This window comes from Xenopus laevis, chromosome 9_10S (assembly GCF_017654675.1).
Source record: "Xenopus laevis strain J_2021 chromosome 9_10S, Xenopus_laevis_v10.1, whole genome shotgun sequence".
NCBI lineage: Eukaryota > Metazoa > Chordata > Amphibia > Anura > Pipidae > Xenopus > Xenopus laevis.
Genome location: NC_054388.1, coordinates 7,150,659 through 7,171,149, shown reverse-complemented (window position 1 = coordinate 7,171,149; position 20,491 = coordinate 7,150,659). Strand labels below are relative to the sequence as shown.

At 41.4% G+C, this 20,491-nt stretch overlaps 2 protein-coding genes across 2 annotated transcripts; one reads left to right on the top strand and one right to left on the bottom strand.

Moving 5' to 3' along the window:
• Positions 1-5,937: 5,937 nt before the first annotated feature.
• LOC108702574 (solute carrier family 13 member 3-like) lies at positions 5,938-19,904 on the bottom strand. Its single transcript, XM_018238127.2, has 2 exons — positions 19,302-19,904; positions 5,938-6,735 (listed from the first exon to the last, which is right to left on the bottom strand). The coding sequence occupies exons 1-2, from the start codon at positions 19,371-19,373 to the stop codon at positions 6,562-6,564; spliced, it is 246 nt and encodes an 81-aa protein (XP_018093616.1). The 5' UTR covers positions 19,374-19,904; the 3' UTR covers positions 5,938-6,561.
• On the top strand, positions 7,813-14,783 carry crtap.S (cartilage associated protein S homeolog). The gene is made up of 7 exons (XM_018238126.2): positions 7,813-8,687; positions 10,222-10,371; positions 10,547-10,718; positions 10,857-10,985; positions 11,239-11,384; positions 13,878-13,961; positions 14,293-14,783. The coding sequence occupies exons 1-7, from the start codon at positions 8,208-8,210 to the stop codon at positions 14,338-14,340; spliced, it is 1,209 nt and encodes a 402-aa protein (XP_018093615.1). The 5' UTR covers positions 7,813-8,207; the 3' UTR covers positions 14,341-14,783.
• Positions 19,905-20,491: the final 587 nt, after the last annotated feature.

The window sequence follows — 20,491 nt, the reverse complement described above, 5'->3', positions numbered from 1 at the left end:
ATAGTGGTATTTTAATAAATCATTGCAATTAATTTATTTTGTACAGATGAGATGAGAGCGGATGGTGGTCAACTACATCGACAATGAGGGGCATCACAATAAGGGGTCTTCGGTAGCATAAAAGATTAATCCAGCCCTATTTGCAGTAGGGATGCACCAAATCCACTTTTTTGGATTCGGCCGAGCCCCCTAATCCTTTGCGAAAGATTTGGGTGAATACCCAAACGAATCCGACCCCTAGCAAATTAGGGGTGGGAAGGGGAAAACATTTTTTACTTCCTTGTTTTGTGACAAGTCACTCCCTGCCTATGAGTAAGTGCCCCAATAGGCACGAAACGCGTTATGTCCTAATAAATTTTTCTATTTTTTATATATTTGTTTCTTTATTATTGGAGATCCTCACATCCTTTTTGGATACAGTGTTTTAAGTCACTCCCTGCCCCTAATTTACCTATGCTAATTAGGATTCGGATTCAGTTCGGCCAGGCAGATGGATTCAGCCGAATCGGAATCTTGCTATAAAAGGCTGAATCCTGGCTGAATTCCGGACCGAATACTGGATTCGGTGCATCCCTAATTTGCAACCTGGTTCTGTTAAATAATAACAATATCTTAGCCTGCAATCTTGGCCATGTCAACAGCTTATTGTCTAATGTAGAAGGCCAAACCCATTGCCTTCTAAAACACTGGCCAGAAATTTTTGTTGTACGGGGCCCCCTGATTTCTGAAGGCAGCCCTGCCCATAATAATGCTATATATATATATAATTTGTGCAGGGTCGGACTGGGCCGGTGGGCCACCGGGAAAAAACCCGGTGGGCCCCAGCCCTTGTGGGTTCCGTCCGGCCCAGACCTGCTCCCCAATAAGTTTGCCCATCAGTGTCTTTCTTTCGCCTGTTCACACAAGCGTGTGGCACATATTTCGCCAATTTTAGTCAAGATCTAGCTGATACCTGCCTTGATCAAGGACAGGGTTCCCCTTAGGCAGCGCCTCCTTCATTTCAAAGCATTAAACTATTTAAGGTGTGTAAGTGTCCCCCCTTCTTTCCCTTGCTTTGCTGATTGCAGTTGACCCCATATGAGCATCATTCCCAAACACCTTCAGGCAGGCGAGGGGGTGTCAGGCCGGATTGCCTAGTCCCAGGCCCGAATACCGTGACGTTCCATCCAACAGACAAAGTTTCCAAAGCAGCATCATTTGCAAGAATTTCTTCTCAAAAAGCAAAAAGATGGAAGAGTTAACCCCAAGGTACAAATTGCTCGGAATCATGGCTCCAGTCCGTTTATATTTAATCAATGGGGAGAGGGCTACTGTGATCTTATAAAATAACCTGGAATTATTACTAATGCGCCCGTTTCTTTGCTCTGAGCAGCCGTGGAATAATTGGAAGCGGTTTATTTTCCCTGCCTATAAAATACTGGCGACGTTTCCTCCTCCCGCGTCCGGAAATTGTTCTAACGAGCAAACGGTTTATATTCCGTGTAAAGTCTCATTATAACGAGGGAGAAGTGGAGGATCGGACCTGACATTTAGTCTTTGGCATAGGCAGACACATAAATATATATATACAGATAATTAACGCCTGGGGGGGGACGTGGCACTCGGGGACTGAAATATATTTATATAAAGAGAGAGAAATATATTTATATAAAGAGAGAGATTTATGTTTATCAGTCGGAATAGAGTTGCCCCAGGCAAAGTAAAATTAATAGCAACACAATCAACAAAATATCCCATGTTGGCTTAAGATCAAAGCGTTCCATTAAATTGTTCCCCTGGGCATTGGCCTTATTGATTATCAAGGAAACCGACAAATCTTAAAACGCCTATAGAGCCATTTCCCCCCAATTTATGGAAGCGAAGAGAGAGAATTCTGGATATTCAGTTAAAAATTTCATTAAAGGGTCACAAAACAGGGAAAATGATTATTATTAATCGGAAACCTGTTATCCAGAATGCTCTGAATTACGGAATGGCTGTCTCTCATAGACTCTATTATATTCAAATAATCCAAAATGATTTCCTTTTTCTGTGTAATAATAAAACAGTCGCTCGTACTTGATCCCAAATAAGATATAATTAATCCTTATTGGAAGCAAAACCAGCCTATTGGGTTTATTTCATGTTTATATGACTTTCTAGTAGACTTAAGGTATGGAGATCTAAATTATGGAAACATCCCTTATCCAGAAAACCCCAGGTCCGGAGCATTGGACCCCGCTGCCCACTAGACCACCAGGGTAAGTTTCTTACACCTACCTGCCCTCGTACACGCAGCTCAATATTCATTGAGTAAAGATGCTCAGTACAACTATGCTCTATAGTGGCTTCCAACCAGCCGCTGCTGCTATTGACAAGCTGAAACTTTAGGCTGGTGCAATAAATTCACTATATAAAATATGCCATTTTAGCCACATTCATGTTTAGGGTTTAGTTCTCCTTTAAAGTGCAAATCTCAAGCAAAGTGCCAAAGATTGCCTATCCCTGCCTTAGTGGAACAGTTGATGGTCTCAGAGAGGATGAGGAGAGATCTGCATGAGTGGGGACTAATAATGGTTGGTAGCCAGATGTGACAATTTAATGAGATAGCGCTTAAAGATGAAGTAAAGTCTAAAATAGAATAAGCTTAAAGGAGAAGGAAAGGTTAAAATTAATTAAGCCTTATCAGAAAGGTCCATCTAAATATACCAGTAAACCCCCCAAAGTAGAGCTGCTCTGAGTCCCCTGTCAAAAGAAACACCACATTTCTTTCCTTCTATTGTGTACACATGGGCTTCTGTATCAGACTTCCTGCCTTCAGCTTAACCTCATTGCCCTGGGCAAGAGCATGCTCAGTTTGCTCCTCTTCCCCACCCCCCTCCCTTCTCTACTGTAATCTGAGCCCAGAGCAGGGAAAGACTCAGGCAGGAAGTGATGTCACACCATGTTAATACTGCAGCTCCTATCCCAAACAAACAGAGAGTTTCTAGAGCTTTTTACTCAGGTATGGTAAAACATTCTACAGAATAAATATAGCATTCTAGCTTGCACTATTGCAGCTAATCTATTGGCAATAAAATGCCTCCATAGCTTTCCTTCTCCTTTAAAAATGCTGTAATTTGTATACTAAACATAAACATGAACTTACTGCACCACAAGCCTAATCAAACAAATGATTTATGCTTTCAAAGTTGGCCACAGGGGATCACCATCTTGTAACTTTGTTATATATCTTTGCAAGACCAAGACTGTGCACATGCTCAGTGTGGTCTGGGCTGCTTAGGGATTGTCATAAATGATCAAAACAGCACAAGTCAAATAATATCTGCCAGAAGCCGATACACAAGACTGATTAATAATCAGAATATACAGACTGCACTGGGTCCTGTGTTGTCATGTAATCTAATGTGGATTTTATAGTTTTTGTATTGTTTAATTCAAACTTTCTCCGACTCTGTAGAACCAGTGGCTGCAGCAAAATAATCCTCCAAATAGAATCCCAGTTTATCTGTTTAAATCTGGCTCCATGATCTTTGTCCCTGCAGCTGGAGTTGGAAACAGTAAAGGGGATGTAAAGGCAAAGATAAAATCCAATACAAATCTCTACACAGTCGCCGACTGCTCTACAGGGAAACAAACAAAGCTGCTTGAGTTCTGCATGGCTGGGAAGTAAGGCGGGGGCTCCCCCTGCTGTTCATAAGTATGATTGTTTCCCTGCAGAGCAGTTAGGGACCGTCTGACAATTCCTATCCACAGCAGTAAATGAAGGGAGAATTTCACTGCATACAGTCAGGTTTCTTATAAAAACAGTACACATTTCTTAATTAAAGTATATTGGAGATCAGTAATTTAAAATCTCTTGTCTCTTGGTATTGATAGAGCAAAAATAAAATAATAGCTAAAGACCAATCTGCTCCGCTGGCTCAGGCAATAAGTTGTGAAATGAGTAAAACAACACTGCCCTCTGGTGGGAAAAGTGCAACATCATTTGTAAAACCTGTTCCGCAAGCTGTGGAAATGGCATTTGCTTTGGTTTTGCTTCTAATTCATATGACACACACAGTGTGGTGACAGTTGTTGCCGTAGGGAGAACAGTTACAATTGTTCTATTTTCACCCATTTGTATCTGCCCCCCCCCCAATTTGGCAGCACCAGTATGAGCCATAGGCAGGACAATCCTCATGTCAGTGACTAGAAAGCAACTGGTGCTCAGGACTCAGTTCTTCCCGAGAGGGGACCCCAAGGCCTCGATTCACTAGATTTAGTATTTTTGTGTGATGCTGAATTCTGGGTGATCAGGGCTGAATTTAGGTCCGGTGTCACCCTAGGCACAAAATGATTGTTTTAACAACAATTTCTATTCTCCCTCTATTCAATCTGTCCTTCAGTCTTTCATTCAAGGAGTTTTTGGGTTTTGGGATTTTTTTTCCCTTTAAGTAGTTGTTTTTTTTTTGGCGACCTCCCATACAGGTATTGGCAGCCAATCACAATGGGAATTGATATGAAGGAAGTGAGAGGTAGAAATAAATGTCTGAAAAAGCCACATGAAGCATTATCCATTGTCATTTATATTCCCAACGGTCGGTCTGTGGTATTGGGGCCATTAATTCTTTTTACTCCACGTCTACAACTGCCACATTACCCCTGTGCCCTGGCTGAAGTCCTGTTTTTATTTGTAATTCGCCAATGGAAGGATCGGGCGGCTTTTAAAGGAAACTATTCGGCGTGCAGCACCTCCTTGACATGTTTCATATGATTTTTATAGGAACTTGTCAGTATCACTTTAAGGTATAAAGATCCAAATTATGGAAAGATCATGTATCCAGAAAACCCCAGGTCCCGAGCATTCTGTATAACAGGTCCCAATACCTGTACCAATAACCTATAAAATACTGTGTTCACAGTCCCTGACAGTTGGGCCGTAGTGGTTATTAAATACTTTCCCCGGTAAAATACAAAAAAGTAACTCAAAGTTGGACATAGAAGCTTTAATTTCACTTTTTCACATATTTGTATATTGTACATCCATAGTCTCACGTCTAAATCATTCCCACTATTATACATAGAAAATCCTGTAAAATTGTAAAAATGCACAATTCTCCCCAATATTGGGACTTTGTACATTGATACAGTAGAGGGAATAAGAAATCATTACAAGACATTCAAAAATGTATTATTCTTTCTGTGTGTGTGTGTGTGTATATATATATGTATATAATACACAAAAGCCATGAATATCCTGTAAATTATATCCTTATAAACGGTGAGTTCTGATGTCATCAGTTATAAACGGTGAGTTCTGATGTCATTTGTCACATGACTTGCTGAGATTTGTGTATTATAATAAATAAAGTACCCCCTGTTGCAAAATATGAGGATATTAGAAGTTACCTTTATTCACTATATATATATATAGTAGCTAGATATATAAAGAGATAAAGAAGGATAGAGAGAGAGAGATAGAGATAGAGATGAAGAGAGGGAGATAGAGAGTGATAAAGAAGGATAAAGAGAGAGGGATAGAGAGAGAGAAATAGATAAAGAGAGAGAGATAAAGAGGGAGGGATAGAGCGAGATAAAGAGAGATGAAGAGAGAGAGTGATAGAGAGAGAGAGAGATAAAGAAGGATAAATAGAGAGAAATAGATAGAGAGAGAGATAAAGAGAGAGAGAGAGAGAGAGAGAGAGAGAGAGAGAGAAAGAGAAAGAGATAAAGAGAGGGAGAGATAGAGAGAGATAAAGAGAGAGAGAGGGATAAAGAACGAGAATTTATATATTTATATATGACTATAAGACAAGCCCCTCCCAATTTAATATTGAAAATACAGCTATGGGACCTGTTATCCAGAATGCTCGGTACCTGGGGTTTCTGGATAACAGATCTTTCCATAATCTGGATCTCCACACCTTAAGTCTACTAGAAAATCATGTAAACATGAAATAAACCCAATAGGCTGGTTTTGCTTCCAATAAGGATTAATTATATCTTAGTTGGGATCAAGTACAAGCGACTGTTTTATTATTACACAGAAAAAGGAAATCAGTTTGAAAAATGTGGATTTGTTTATAATGAAGTCTGAGAAATGTCCATTCTGTAATTTGGAAGCTTCGGGATAACGGGTTTCCGGATAACAGATCCCATACCTAATTACTAATAATGACAAAAGTGAAAGGTGGGGGTGGTCCTGCCACGTATCGCCTCAACAACATAATCCCGCGGGTAACAAATCGGAGGTCGTCTGACCCCTTTTGAGGTGGGAGCTGGGGGAGCAGCAGAGGTCGGAGTCATATAAAGGAAAGGGCTGGTTAGTGAGTTGTGGGGGCCGAGCCCATGAAGAATCACATTATTATTCTATAGAAGATCATATAATAATTCTGTATTATTTATAGGACACAATTCAGTAGAAGGTTCAGATCAAGCTGATTAGATTCAGCAGCTGTTTGTATTGAGCAAATAGAGATACCTGGGGGCCACTCTGCGACTAGTTGCCTGTTCTTTACTCTGCAGCTTTGGTGCCGGTTCTGTACCCCCCCCCCCCCACTCAGCAGCCGACAGTTGCTCCTGGGTATCAAGTTCCGGCTCTTATCTTCCTGCAGTCGTGTTCTGAGCTCCCGATATCAGGTTTGTCCCGTTGTGATCATGGGACGGAACCCAATCAGGAAAGGTCCCGAGCTGGAAGATGCTGGAGGCCCAGGTGTTCATAGCCAGACTGAGAAGCAGCACCCCCATCACGTTCATCACTAGCCCAGTTTTAGCCTGGAAATAAAGACAAGGCCCTGATCAGAACAAGTACATTTTCACACCTTAAAGGAACAGTAACATCAAAAAAATGAAAGTGGTTTTTAAGTCATGAATAAATAATGTATCGTTGCCCTGTAATGGTACAACTGGTGTGTTTGCTTCAGAAACACTACTATAGTTTATATAAACAAGCTGCTGTGTAGCCATGGGGGCAGCCATTCAAGCACAGGATTCACAGTAGATAACAGATAAGTACTACTATAGTTTATATAAAAAAGCTGCTGTGTAGCCACGGGGGCAGCCATTCAAGCACAGGATACACAGTAGATAACAGATAAGTACTACTATAGTTTATATAAACAAGCTGCTGTGTAGCCATGGGGGCAGCCATTCAAGCACAGGATACACAGTAGATAACAGATAAGTACTACTATAATTTATAAAAACAAGCTGCTGTGTATCCATGGGGGCAGCCATTCAAGCACAGGATACACAGTAGTTAACAGATAAGTACTACTATAGTTTATATAAACAAGCTGCTGTGTAGCCACGGGGGCAGCCATTCAAGCACAGGATACACAGTAGATAACAGATAAGTACTACTATAGTTTATATAAACAAGCTGCTGTGCAGCCATGGGGGCAGCCATTCAAGCACAGGATACACAGTAGATAACAGATAAGTACTACTATAGTTTATATAAACAAGCTGCTGTGTAGCCATGGGGGCAGCCATTCAAGCACAGGATACACAGTAGATAACAGATAAACTCTGTAGTATACAATAGAATTCTTAAAAATAACCCGAAACAGCTGTGCACTTCAATAAACATTTGTACTTTATGCAAGTGATAAAAGTGATTTATGTCAATGAAGAAACACTTGTAAATCCCATAATATTCTCTGAATTTTGGGAGACAACACAATAATTTGCAGACAAGGCAATGGTCTGTATTTTAGAGACTCCCCCCACCATTCACAGAAGGTCGTAAAGCAATCCCCCAGCTTGGACGCTTTCACACTCAAACAGAAGGCGGCTCTGGAATGTGACCCCCTCCTCCTGTTGGAACAGGCACAGACTTTTTTTTGGGAGAGATTTCCTTTCCAGTGTGGCCCCTCCTCCTTGCTACGTGGTAGTTGCACTGATCCCGGGAACCACAGCACCGGAGACCAGTTTAAAGGAGAAAAGCAACAGATTTAGAGAAACCCCTCAAATCAAGTAAATCCAAGGAGCAAAAGAGAGCGACTGCCGCCAGATTTGGAGGAAATTCAAAGAGGAAAAAACTGGGTACGATTCGCCTTTTCTTTTAACCAAATTTTTCCACATTTCTTGTGCAAAGGAATTTGGGAATTTTCTGTAGTGTTTGCACTTCTCATAGCAACAGAGAATTTCAATCAGAACGAGGAGAAACTTATTTGGGATTTTGTGCATGGAACGGATTTGCTCCCCGTGACAGAAGCAGAACATTTATTTGGATCAGCACCAGAATGGCCCAGGGCCCACGTTGTGGCTTTATGCTTCTGTGTCTGGCTGTTGGGCTAGTGAAGGCTCAGTATGAACGATACAGCTTTCGGAGTTACCCCCGGGATGAACTGATGCCGCTGGAGTCTGCCTACAGGTACGGCTTGGACCAGTACACGGGCGAGAAGTGGCCGGAGACTGTTAATTATCTAGAGATCAGCCTGAGGTTGTACCGGCTTCTGCAGGACAGCGAGGCCTTCTGCAACCTCAACTGCTCCTCAGCCCAAATTCAGTACAGCCCCGGAGATTCTAGAGATACCGAGGGAGGTCGCTTTGGAGAATTCCCTGAACTCCGAGTATTTGGAGATGTGCTTGTGAGGGCCCAGTGCCTGAAGAGATGTAAGCAGGGGCTACCAGCCTTCAGACAGTCCCAGCCAAGCCGAGAGACCCTACAGGAGTTCCAGAGCAGAGAGCCGTACAAGTTCCTACAGTATGCCTACTTCAAGGTATTGTGCCTATATCTGCTTTACAGAAACCTTCCCACAGATTATCATGCTATAACTGGTAGAATGTTAATGTAACAAGAGGTGCAGCTGCAGGTCTAGTAACCCATAGCAACCAATCAACAGGGGCCATTTGCAGGCTGAAAACTACCCTATGAGCACATTAAGTAGACACCAAACCTGTTAGTGCTTCTAGATACGGGGCTCCTGCCCCACATGGGGCCTTATTTGCTCACCCAGTAGATTTGTTTACACTCAGAGCCAGGAGTGAGTACACAGCAGCCTCTACCCCCACTAGCCTCAATGTCTTCTAGTTGCCTCCCAGAATAAACATTTTCTGAATGACTTTCACACTACTTGAGATTTCGCCAAAGGAGCGGATCTCTCCCGGTAATGCCCACATTGAGGTGGGCGATATTGGGCTGATCTGATTGTGGGCCCTAGGGCCCAACAATCGGATCATAATGCTGCCAATAAGGGCAGAACTCGGGACCGCATCAATAAGCAGATGTGGCCGTGATCCAACAGGATTTTTAACCCTGCCCGATTGACATATGGCCAACATTCGGCCACATATCGATGGTGGAAGCCTGTCGGAGGGCCACGCGCATGGGCCAATAAGCTGCCTACTTGGTCTGTCTGCAGCTTTTATCGGCCCATGTATGGCCAGCTTAACTGTAAGCTAAAAACCAATAGACCCAGGAGGAAACATACTAAATCAATGCAGCTAATGCCCAAGTAAGAATCAAACTCAGGCACCCAACATTGCAAGGACGCAATAAATAAAAAGCAGCAGCTCTGTGACATTGAATATCCTTGCCTCTTTCATTGTCTCATATAGCCCCCTCCCTGGTGTCAGTGGGTCAAAATTAGGAATTCTTGGTTTTTGACAACGCTCTAGACTGATCATATAGTCACGAAAGCCAAGGAGGTGACATGAAACAGTCAACCAGGATGAGGTTGTAGCATGGAACAAGAAGTCATTCAGGCCAAGTTGGGGACAAGAAACAGAAGAAATTGGGCAACCTGATTGATGACTCAGAACAGGCAGTCAGACAGGACAAGGTAGTCAGAAAACCAGAGGTGATGACATGGAGACAGATCAGTTAATTAGGAGGTCCAAAAAGAGGACACCAAGCAGGCCAAGGTGGTGGCATGGAGCAGGTAGTTAGGAAACAAAAGACGCTGATATAGAGCAGTTAATCAGGAGGTCCAGGAAGGTGGCACTGAGAAGGTAGTCAGGAAGGCTTAGGTGGTGGCATAAAGCAGGTAGTATGAAAGCTCAAGATGGTGATACAGAGCAGGTAACAGAACAGGGTGAGGGTATGGAGTAGGTGATCAGCTAGGCCAGGTTAGACAGAGAAATATCATTAAATACACAGCAGTAGATCAGAAGATCTATCAGAACCAAATCAAAAGCCATAGCCTCAAGCTACTGATTTGTCCATTCAGAGAGCAGGTAACACCACACACAGTGTAACTGCCTCTTACAACATAGAACTACTGGCTTGACATTAAAGTCACTTGCTTGTTGCAGACAAACAACTTGCCGAAGGCCATTGCAGCCGCGCACACGTTCCTGATGATGCACCCAGAAGATGAGATGATGAAGAGGAACATGGCTTATTACAAGAGCATGCCTGAGTCTGATACACACATCAAGGATCTAGAGACCAAATCATATGAGGTAATAGGGGGGGTGCTCAGCATAAAAGTGGTTTTAGTAGAAAGGGCAGTAGGTATGGTAGGGCAAGATGGTATCAGCAGAGCTAAATGGAGGCAGTAGAATGATGAAGACAACAGGGCTAGATGGTGCCGAGAATGGACCTCACTCCAATCTTATATTTTCTCAATTTGTTCAGAGTTTGTTCATCAGGGCAGTGAGGGCTTACAACGGAGAGAACTGGAGAACATCCATTTCCGATATGGAACTTGCCCTGCCGGACTTTTTCAAGACCTTTGAGGAATGCATTGCAGCCTGTGAGGGATCCAGGGAAATCAACACATTCAAAGACTTTTATCATTCTGTAGCAGGTAAGTAAACGGAGAATCTCTCACTTAGACATGTCAATCTGAACCTCTACAAACTCTACTGTTTCCTGGTGATCCCTTCATGATATTGTCTATGTTGGGTTTTTTTTTCCCTCCTCACCTCCCCACCACCACCTAAAGACCATTACACTGAAGTGCTGAAATGTAAACTCAAGTGTGAAAGTCACCTCACCCCTGTGATTGGTGGGTACGTCGTGGAGAAATTTGTGGCCACCATGTACCATTATCTGCAGTACGCCTATTATAAACGTAAGTATCCGAATTCATTATTTTGGGGCGTAAGAATATAATAAGCAGTTGTGTCCCTCGACTTGTCAACCCAGACTTGAAGTCGGCTTGGTAATCACATAAAGGGGTAGGCCAATGATGTAATGGAGGTGGAATTTGAGAAGATCCAGGTTGGTCTGTTGGGTTGTGGAGAGCTCCTATTGGTTGTGGGACAGGAGAATGGTAGGATATATTGGCCCTGGCATCAGCCGGTAACTTGCTTTACCTCCTACAGTAAATGACGTTAAAAATGCTGCTCCATGTGTGGCAAGTTACCTGCTCTTTGACCCAGAAGATGAAGTGATGAAGCAGAACATGGTCTACTACCAGTATCACAAGGACAAATGGGGTCTCAACGATGAAAACTTCAAGCCCCGACCGGTGAGATTCCATAAGCGATATATTCCTGTCTCAAGTCCCATCAGCTCATGGTTAACAGCAAGTGCTCCACATTAATACCCCGAAAAATTAAGACCACATGCAAGTTGTCTCAGTATCAATGTCTACATTAAACTAAAAGGTAACATAAAGGTGACTACTTACCTCTTTAACCAATATTCATAGTTATCTGCTAAGTCTAATCAGACTGGTTATATTATTCCATAATCGCTATCAGATAACTATTATTATTGGTTAAAGGGGTAAGTCACCTTTGTATTAACTTTTAGTATGATATAGACATTGATATTGAGACAACTTGCAATGTTGTCTTAATTTTTTTGGTTTTTCAGTTATTTTGCTTTGTGTTCAGCAGCTCTCAAGTTTGTATTTCAGCAGCTATCTGGTTGCTAGGGTCTTATTTACCCTAGCAAACGGGCATTGGTTGGAACAAGAGACGTTGCTCTTACTGAGGGGTTCTGTGACCATATAAAAGGCACAAGGCTGCAGGCTGAGTTATACAGGGAACTCTGAATATCACTCATGTATTATAAGGGATAATGTACCCCCTACTGTAAATGATAAGGATATTAGAAGTCACTGAGGGGTTATGTGACCATATAAAGGCACAAGGCAGAGTTATATAGGGAACTGTGAGTATCACTCATGTATTATAAGGGATACTGTACCCCCTACTGTAAATAATAAGGATATTAGAAGTCACTGAGGGGTTGTTCTGTGACCATATAAAGGCACAAGGCTGCAGGCCGAGTTATACAGGGAACTCTGAGTATCACTCATGTATTATAAGAGATAATGTACCCCCTACTGTAAATGATAAGGATATTAGAAGTCACTGAGGGGTTGTTCTGTGACCATATAAAGGCACAAGGCTGCAGGCTGAGTTATACAGGGAACTCTGAGTATCACTCATGTATTATAAGGGATAATGTAGCCCCTACTGTAAATGATAAGGATATTAGAAGTCACTGAGGGGTTCTGTGACCATATAAAGATACAGGGCTGCAGGCTGAGATATACAGGGAACTCTGAGTATCACTCATGTATTATAAGGGATAATGTAGCCCCTACTGTAAATGATAAGGATATTAGAAGTCACTGAGGGGTTCTGTGACCATATAAAGATACAGGGCTGCAGGCTGAGATATACAGGGAACTCTGAGTATCACTCATGTATTATAAGGGATAATGTACCCCCTACTGTAAATGATAAGGATATTAGAAGTCACTGAGGGGTTGTTCTGTGACCATATAAAGGCACAAGGCTGCAGGCTGAGTTATACAGGGAACTCTGAGTATCACTCATGTATTATAAGGGATAATGTACCCCCTACTGTAAATGATAAGGATATAAGAAGTCACTGAGGGGTTGCTCTGTGACCATATAAAGGCACAAGGCTGCAGGCTGAGTTATACAGGGAACTCTGAGTATCACTCATGTATTATAAGGGATAATGTACCCCCTACTGTAAATGATAAGGATATAAGAAGTCACTGAGGGGTTGCTCTGTGACCATATAAAGGCACAAGGCTGCAGGCTGAGTTATACAGGGAACTCTGAGTATCACTCATGTATTATAAGGGATAATGTACCCCCTACTGTAAATGATAAGGATATTAGAAGTCACTGAGGGGTTGTTCTGTGACCATATAAAGGCACAAGGCTGCAGGCTGAGTTATATAGGGAACTCTGAGTATCACTCATGTATTATAAGGGATAATGTACCCCCTACTGTAATGGATAAGGATATTAGAAGTCACTGAGGGGTTGTTCTGTGACCATATAAAGGCACAAGGCTGCAGGCTGAGTTATACAAGGAACTCTGAGTATCACTCATGTATTATAAGGGATAATGTACCCCCTACTGTAAATGATAAGGATATAAGAAGTCACTGAGGGGTTGCTCTGTGACCATATAAAGGCACAAGGCTGCAGGCTGAGTTATACAGGGAACTCTGAGTATCACTCATGTATTATAAGGGATAATGTACCCCCTACTGTAAATGATAAGGATATTAGAAGTCACTGAGGGGTTGTTCTGTGACCATATAAAGGCACAAGGCTGCAGGCTGAGTTATACAGGGAACTCTGAGTATCACTCATGTATTATAAGTGATAATGTACCCCCTACTGTAATGGATAAGGATATTAGAAGTCACTGAGGGGTTGTTCTGTGACCATATAAAGGCACAAGGCTGCAGGCTGAGTTATACAGGGAACTCTGAGTATCACTCATGTATTATAAGGGATAATGTACCCCTACTGTAAATGATAAGGATATAAGAAGTCACTGAGGGGTTGTTCTGTGACCATATAAAGGCACAAGGCTGCAGGCTGAGTTATACAGGGAACTCTGAGTATCACTCATGTATTATAAGGGATAATGTACCCCCTACTGTAATGGATAAGGATATTAGATAGTATTTCCGTCTGTTCTCATGCATAAAATTATCAGCTATGATATCATTTTACAGGAAGCAGTGAAGTTTCATAATGTTACCACCATGCAGAGAAAACTCCATGATTTTGCGGTGGAGAAACTTGGAGACAATGATGAGGTAAGTGATAAAGGCATTCGGATCACTGGTCACTTTGCTTTGGAAAAAGGTCCATAAATAAGGCATAATAGTTTTTTTTCTAATAATATGGTTGCAGTAGAGATGTGGTAATAATGACACCACTGTGACATACCATAAAGTATAGAGACTGGATCGAGACCTGGCAGAAGACAACAGGACAGTTGATGGAGACCAAATCCACACATTACAGGAAAAGGGCAGAAAACCAGTTGTGTTTATTGTGTTGGTGTTGAACACCCCTGTATATGGGCACGAATACAATAAACACAATTCTTCCTGTTCAGTGTGAACTTTGCCTCTTCTTTTCCAGGGAGATGTTGTTGAGTATCTGGATGAACTCTTGGCTGAGCAGTGGTGAGGAGACGTCACAATGTCCGATTCTGTCCCTGTCACCATGGAGATCACCGTTCCAGCTGCCCGAAACCCTCTTTGGAGGAAGTCTTCTCAAACACACAATAGTCTTCAGAGACTTTTACATCTGGAGCAAGTTTCACTCGTAAACCTGGGTGGGTTCTGGAGAAATCACAGACAATGTCCACGCCGTTGTTTGAACGGAAAACTGTCTGGACTTGATTTTTTTTTTTTTTTTTTTATAACCACCATTTTTGTGGCAGGTATTTTTGCATGAAAAAAATTAAAAACAACCGCATTTCCATCCCCCAAAACAAATATATCTCGAGATTACTTTGTAAGATACTATTAAAGGGGTTGTTCACCTTTAAATTAACTGTTAGGGGCAGGTGTACTAAGGGTCGAAGTGAATTTTTGAATTTAAAAACTTAGAATTTCGAACTATTTTTTGGGTACTTCGATCATCGAATAGGCCTACATTCGACTTCGATTCGGAGTAAAAAAGTTCGACTTCAAAAATCGAAGTACTGTCTCTTTAAAAAAGTTCGACTTCGACACCTTAAACCTGCCGAATTGCTATGTTAGCCTATGGGGACCTCCTAGAACCTATAGCCAACATTTGGCTAAGTTTTTAGAAGTCGAAGTAAAATCGTTCGATCGATCAATTACATCGTTCGATCGATCAATTACATCGTTCGATCGATCTATTACATCGTTCGATCGATCTATTACATCGTTCGATCGATCTATTACATCGTTCGATCGATCTATTACATCGTTCGATCGATCTATTACATCGTTCGATCGATCTATTACATCGTTCGATCGATCTATTACATCGTTCGATCGATCTATTACATCGTTCGATCGATCTATTACATCGTTCGATCGATCTATTACATCGTTCGATCGATCTATTACATCGTTCGATCGATCTATTACATCGTTCGATCGATCTATTACATCGTTCGATCGATCTATTACATCGTTCGATCGATCTATTACATCGTTCGATCGATCTATTACATCGTTCGATCGATCTATTACATCGTTCGAGTCGATCTATTACATCGTTCGATCGATCTATTACATCGTTCGATCGATCTATTACATCGTTCGATCGATCTATTACATCGTCGAATCGATCTATTACATCGTTCGATCGATCTATTACATCGTTCGATCGATCTATTACATCGTTCGATCGATCTATTACATCGTTCGATCGATCTATTACATCGTTCGATCGATCTATTACATCGTTCGATCGATCTATTACATCGTTCGATCTATTACATCGTTCGATCTATTACATCGTTCGATCTATTAAATCGTTCGATCTATTAAATCGTTCGATCTATTAAATCGTTCGATCTATTAAATCGTTCGATCTATTAAATCGTTCGATCTATTAAATCGTTCGATCTATTAAATCGTTCGATCTATTAAATCGTTCGATCTATTAAATCGTTCGATCGATCTATTAAATCGTTCGATCGATCTATTAAATCATTCGATCGATCTATTAAATCGTTCGATCGTTCGATCTATTAAATCGTTCGATCTATTAAATCGCTCGATCGTTCGATCTATGAAATCGTTCGATCGTTCGATCTATTAAATCGTTCCATCGATCGATCTATCAAATCGTTCCATCGATCTATCAAAGCGTTCGATTCAAAGGATTTCATCGTACGATCAAACGATTTTACTTTGATCGAATATGGCCAAATTCGATAAAAAAAAATCTTCGACTCCGAATATCGAAGTAATGCAATTTAATGTAAAAAACTTCGAAATTCGACCCTTGATAAATCTGCCCCTTAGTAGGATGTAGAGAGGGATATTCTGAGACAATTTGCAATTGGTTTTCATTTTTTATTACTTGTGGTTTTTGAGTTATTTCGCTTTTTATTCAGCAGCTCTCCAGTTTGCCGTTTCAGATATCTGGTTGCTAGGGTCCAAATGACCTTAGCAACCACACATTGATTTGAATAAGAGACTAATATATGAATAGGAGAGGCCTGAATAGAAAGACGAGTAATAAAAAGTAACAATAACAATACATTTGTAGCCTTACACAGCATTTGTTTTTAAATGGGGTAAGGACCCCCTCTTTTTGAAAGTTTAAAGAAGGCAAATCATTAAAACTATAAAAAATAAATAATGACAACCAATTGAAAAGTTGCTTAGAATTAGCCGTTTTATAACATACGAAAAATTAGCTTAAAGGTGAACCACCCCTTTAACTCTGTTTTACTCCCATTAGTCTTCGGCTTGCTGAGGATGCTGGGAAGCATTTTATTTATTTTGGTTCATGTAAAATATTTACACTGTTTTTCCTGTTGGAATGGTTGTTTGGGCGCATGCATACAATGGCGGCATTTAGTCAATGTGTACAAACAGCTGGGATCAAGGAGGTTTTCGGAAGTGATGGGTGGAGTCAGAAGGCAGACGTGGAGCGGGTTTACTTTAAAGGAACAGTTTGGTGTAAAAATAAAAACTGGGTAAATAAACAGGCTGTGCAAAATAAAAAATGTATCTAATATAGTTAGTTAGACAAAAATGTAATGTATAAAGGCTGGAGTGACTGGATGTGTAACATATTAGCCAGAACACTACTTCCTGCTTTTCAGCTCTCTAACTCTGAGTTAGTCAGTGACTATAAGGGGGGCCACATGGGACATAACTGATCAGTGAGTTTGTAATTGATCCTCAGCATTCAGCTCAGATTCAAAAGCAACAGTTATGACCTATGTGCCCCAAACTCAAGTCTCTGATTGGTTACTGTCTGGTAACCAATCAGTGGAAACCAAGAGAGCTGAAAAGCAGGAAGTAGTGTTCTGGCTATTATGTTACACATCCAGTCACTCCAGCCTTTATACATTACATTTTTGGCTAACTAACTATATTAGATACATTGTTTATTTTGCACAGAATATCTTATTTACCCAGTTTTTATTTTTTATACTGAACAATTCCTCTAAGCAGCAAATGAGATTGATGAAGTCATAATGTGTGGTGTAAGATTAACGTGGCTTCACAATGTCAGTCCTAGTCCCTACAGCCTTATATTTTTTTTTTAAACCCCTGGTGTTGCCAGACTACAACTCCAAGCCCTCAACACATAATCAAAGCATGCTGGGATTTGTAGTTCAATAACATCTGGGGACGTCCGTTTAAGACGCAAGGCTTTAGGGTAGCACTGTCCGACTTACTTCATGTATTGGGCCAATTCATTCATAAAGACCCTCACTTATGTTTTCAAAAAGATCCTGAACTCATATATTGATGGAGAGCAGAGAGAGCCCTGTAAAGAAGGAAAGCTACAGAGGCATTTAATTGCCAATAGATTAGCCACAATAGTGCAAGTTATAACACTATATTTATTCTGTAGAATGCTTTACCATACCCAAGTAAACAGCTCTAGAAACTCTGTTTAGGATAGCAGCTGCCATATTAGCTTGGCGTGACATCACTTCCTGCCTGAGTCTCTCCCTGCTCTCTCATAGCTCTGGGCTCAGATTACAGCAGAGAAGGGAGGAGGGAGGGGGAGAGGAGCAAACTGAGCATGCTCAAGCCCTAGCCCTGGAGGTTGAAGCTGAAAACAGGAAGTCTGATACAGAAGCCCATGAGTACACAATAGAAGGAAAGAAATGTGCTGTTTCTTTTGACAGAGGACTCAGAGCAGCATTACTTTGAAGGGGTGGTTCGCCTTCAAGTTATCTTTAGGTATTTTATACAATGGCCAGTTCTAAGCAACTTTTAAATTGGTCTTCATTATTTTATTTTTATAGTTTTTGAATCAATTACCTACTTCTTCTGACTATCTCCAGCTTTCAAATGGGGGTCACTGACCCCATTTTAACAACAAATGGTCTGTACACTTTCATTGTTATTGCTACTTTTTATTCCTCATCTATCTGTTCAGGCCTCTCCTATTCATATTCCAGTCTCTTATTCAAATCAGTGCACGGTTGCTAGGGTCATATTTCGAACCTAGCAACCAGAGGGCTGAAATTGCAAACTGTAGAGCTGTTGAATAAAAAGCTAAATAACCGAAAAACCACAAATAACAAAAAATAAAAACCAATTACAAATGATCTCAGAACATCCCTCTCTACATCGTACCAACAAATTGCTGCCCCCCGTGACTTTAACTTTTGTTATTGTCTGGTTTTTATTAGGGGGGTTGCTGGGCATCATGGGAGTTTTAGTTTCAATGACAGAGCAATGGCACTGTCTGTCTAACCAGCTTTGTCAGACCACTAATAACAATGAAGTACAAGTACAACACAAGCCACTCACCAGGGTTACCAGGTCTAATTTTCAAAATCAGCTACGAAACCAGCCCAAAACTTGCCCCAATAGTCCCTTCAAAAGTAGCCAAAAAACAGCACAAAATGTGCAGTGAAAAAAAAAATGTGAAAATAGGCCTTTTTCAAATTTTCGCTGAATTCCAAATTTTTCATAAAATGGGCCAGCTTTGTCCGTCACCAGGGACGTAACTGCAGAGAGGGGGGGGGGCAGGAGGTATAGGGGCCCCATGAGACCCTAATTCATATACAATTTCAATAAATATTGGTAAAACAGCTCAATCTCTAGACATTTTGGTGGCCGGCAGATTTTTGCCCAAAATTGTCTGAAATTGAGGAAAGTCACCAGAAAACATGAGAATGCTTAAGAGGGACGGGAGCATCTACGCAAGTCCGTCCCATTGCATGCTGGGGATTGTAGTCTTACATTCAACTTGGCAGTCGGAAAATTGTTTAACAAAAAACGACATTACCCAACATGCATTGGGAGACACAGGCTTGGCACATTAGGGCAACAAAAAAAACTTTGGTTTCCAAAGTACAAAAAGCCCAAAAAGTAGCCCAAATCTGTACCTTGGCTAGTTTGTACTTTCAAAACCCGCCTGGGCTTTAAATTAGTAACGGTCATTTGGCTGGAAACCCTGCCACTCACCCGCTGCTGTAAACTCTTCCGGTCGCTGTATGTACAGGTTACCACGCTGCTTCCGGTCATGTGGGCGTTCATTAGCGGACTCTTTCGAAGGCCACGCCTTTCTCCTGTGTCCGGCTGCTGCAGCTGAGGGTCAGTCAGTCATATATGAGAAGGAGCGGAGCCGCTTCAACTACTTCTCTTCGCTGAACCCCACAGCCCGGAAGAAGATGCAGAAGAAGCGGCTCAGGCAGCTGCAGAACCTCTTGCTCAGAGAGGAACTTGCCTATTTATTACTTTTCGTTGCTCACACCAACCAGTGTCGTTACAGTATAGACCCCTCCCCCAGGCACTGTCATATTGTCATCACTAGCCTTTACTTACCCTTTAAAGGGGGTCATTCAACTGTAGAACTTTTCAATTGGTCTTAATTGTATTTTTTTTTATAGTTTTTTTTTCTTTTAATTATTGGACTTCTTTTTCTAAGTCTTTCCAACTTTGGAATGGGGGAGGGGGTCTTCATTATTATTTTTTTTAGTTTTTTTAATTAGTGACCTTCTTCTGACTCTTTCCAGCTTTCAAATGGGGGTCACTGACCCCATCTGAAAAAGAAATACTCTGTAAGGCTACAAATGTATTGTTATTGCTACTTTTTATTCCTCCTCTTTCTATTCAGGCCTCTCCTATTCATATTCCAGTCTTCAAAATCAATGCATGGTTGCTAGGGGAATTTGGACCCTAACAACCAGACGGCTGAAATTGCAAACTGGAGAGCTGCTGAATAAAAAGCTAAATAAGTCAAAAAACACAAATAATAAAAAATGAAAACCAATTGCAAAGTGTCTCAGAATATCCCTCTCTACGTCATACTAACAGTTCATTTAAAGGTGAACAACCCCTTTAAAATAACAATAGGGGCCATTCCATTGGCTGGGTGGATATAAAACAAGGCAGGGAGTATCAGTCAGTTCCCACTGCCTCCATACAGTAAGTAGTGCCAGCATGCATACTGGCACTTATGGGGTTATTTTAAAGGGGTTGTTCACCTTTAAATTAACTTTTAGTATAATTTAGAGCAGGGGGTCCCCAACCTTTTTTGGCCTGGGGATCCCGGTCCCCAGACCAAAAAAGTTTGGGGACCCCTGCCGAGTCCAATTCTGAAGCGCCGGTGTCCAATCCGTCCCCTATGCTCAGCGGCTCAGTTCAAGACTGTC

What these genes read in the sequence shown, in the direction of transcription:
- crtap.S (XM_018238126.2), top strand. Translation starts at nt 8,208, where the DNA reads ATGGCCCAGGGCCCACGTTGTGGCTTTATGCTTCTGTGTCTGGCTGTT. An exon ending in TACAGTATGCCTACTTCAAG is followed by an intron (nt 8,688 to 10,221) that starts GTATTGTGCCTA and finishes TGCTTGTTGCAG; the next exon opens with ACAAACAACTTGCCGAAGGC. An exon ending in AACTTGGAGACAATGATGAG is followed by an intron (nt 13,962 to 14,292) that starts GTAAGTGATAAA and finishes CTTCTTTTCCAG; the next exon opens with GGAGATGTTGTTGAGTATCT.
- LOC108702574 (XM_018238127.2), bottom strand. Translation starts at nt 19,373, where the DNA reads ATGAACGCCCACATGACCGGAAGCAGCGTGGTAACCTGTACATACAGC. An exon ending in GGAAGAGTTTACAGCAGCGG is followed by an intron (nt 6,736 to 19,301) that starts GTGAGTGGCAGG and finishes CTTTATTTCCAG; the next exon opens with GCTAAAACTGGGCTAGTGAT.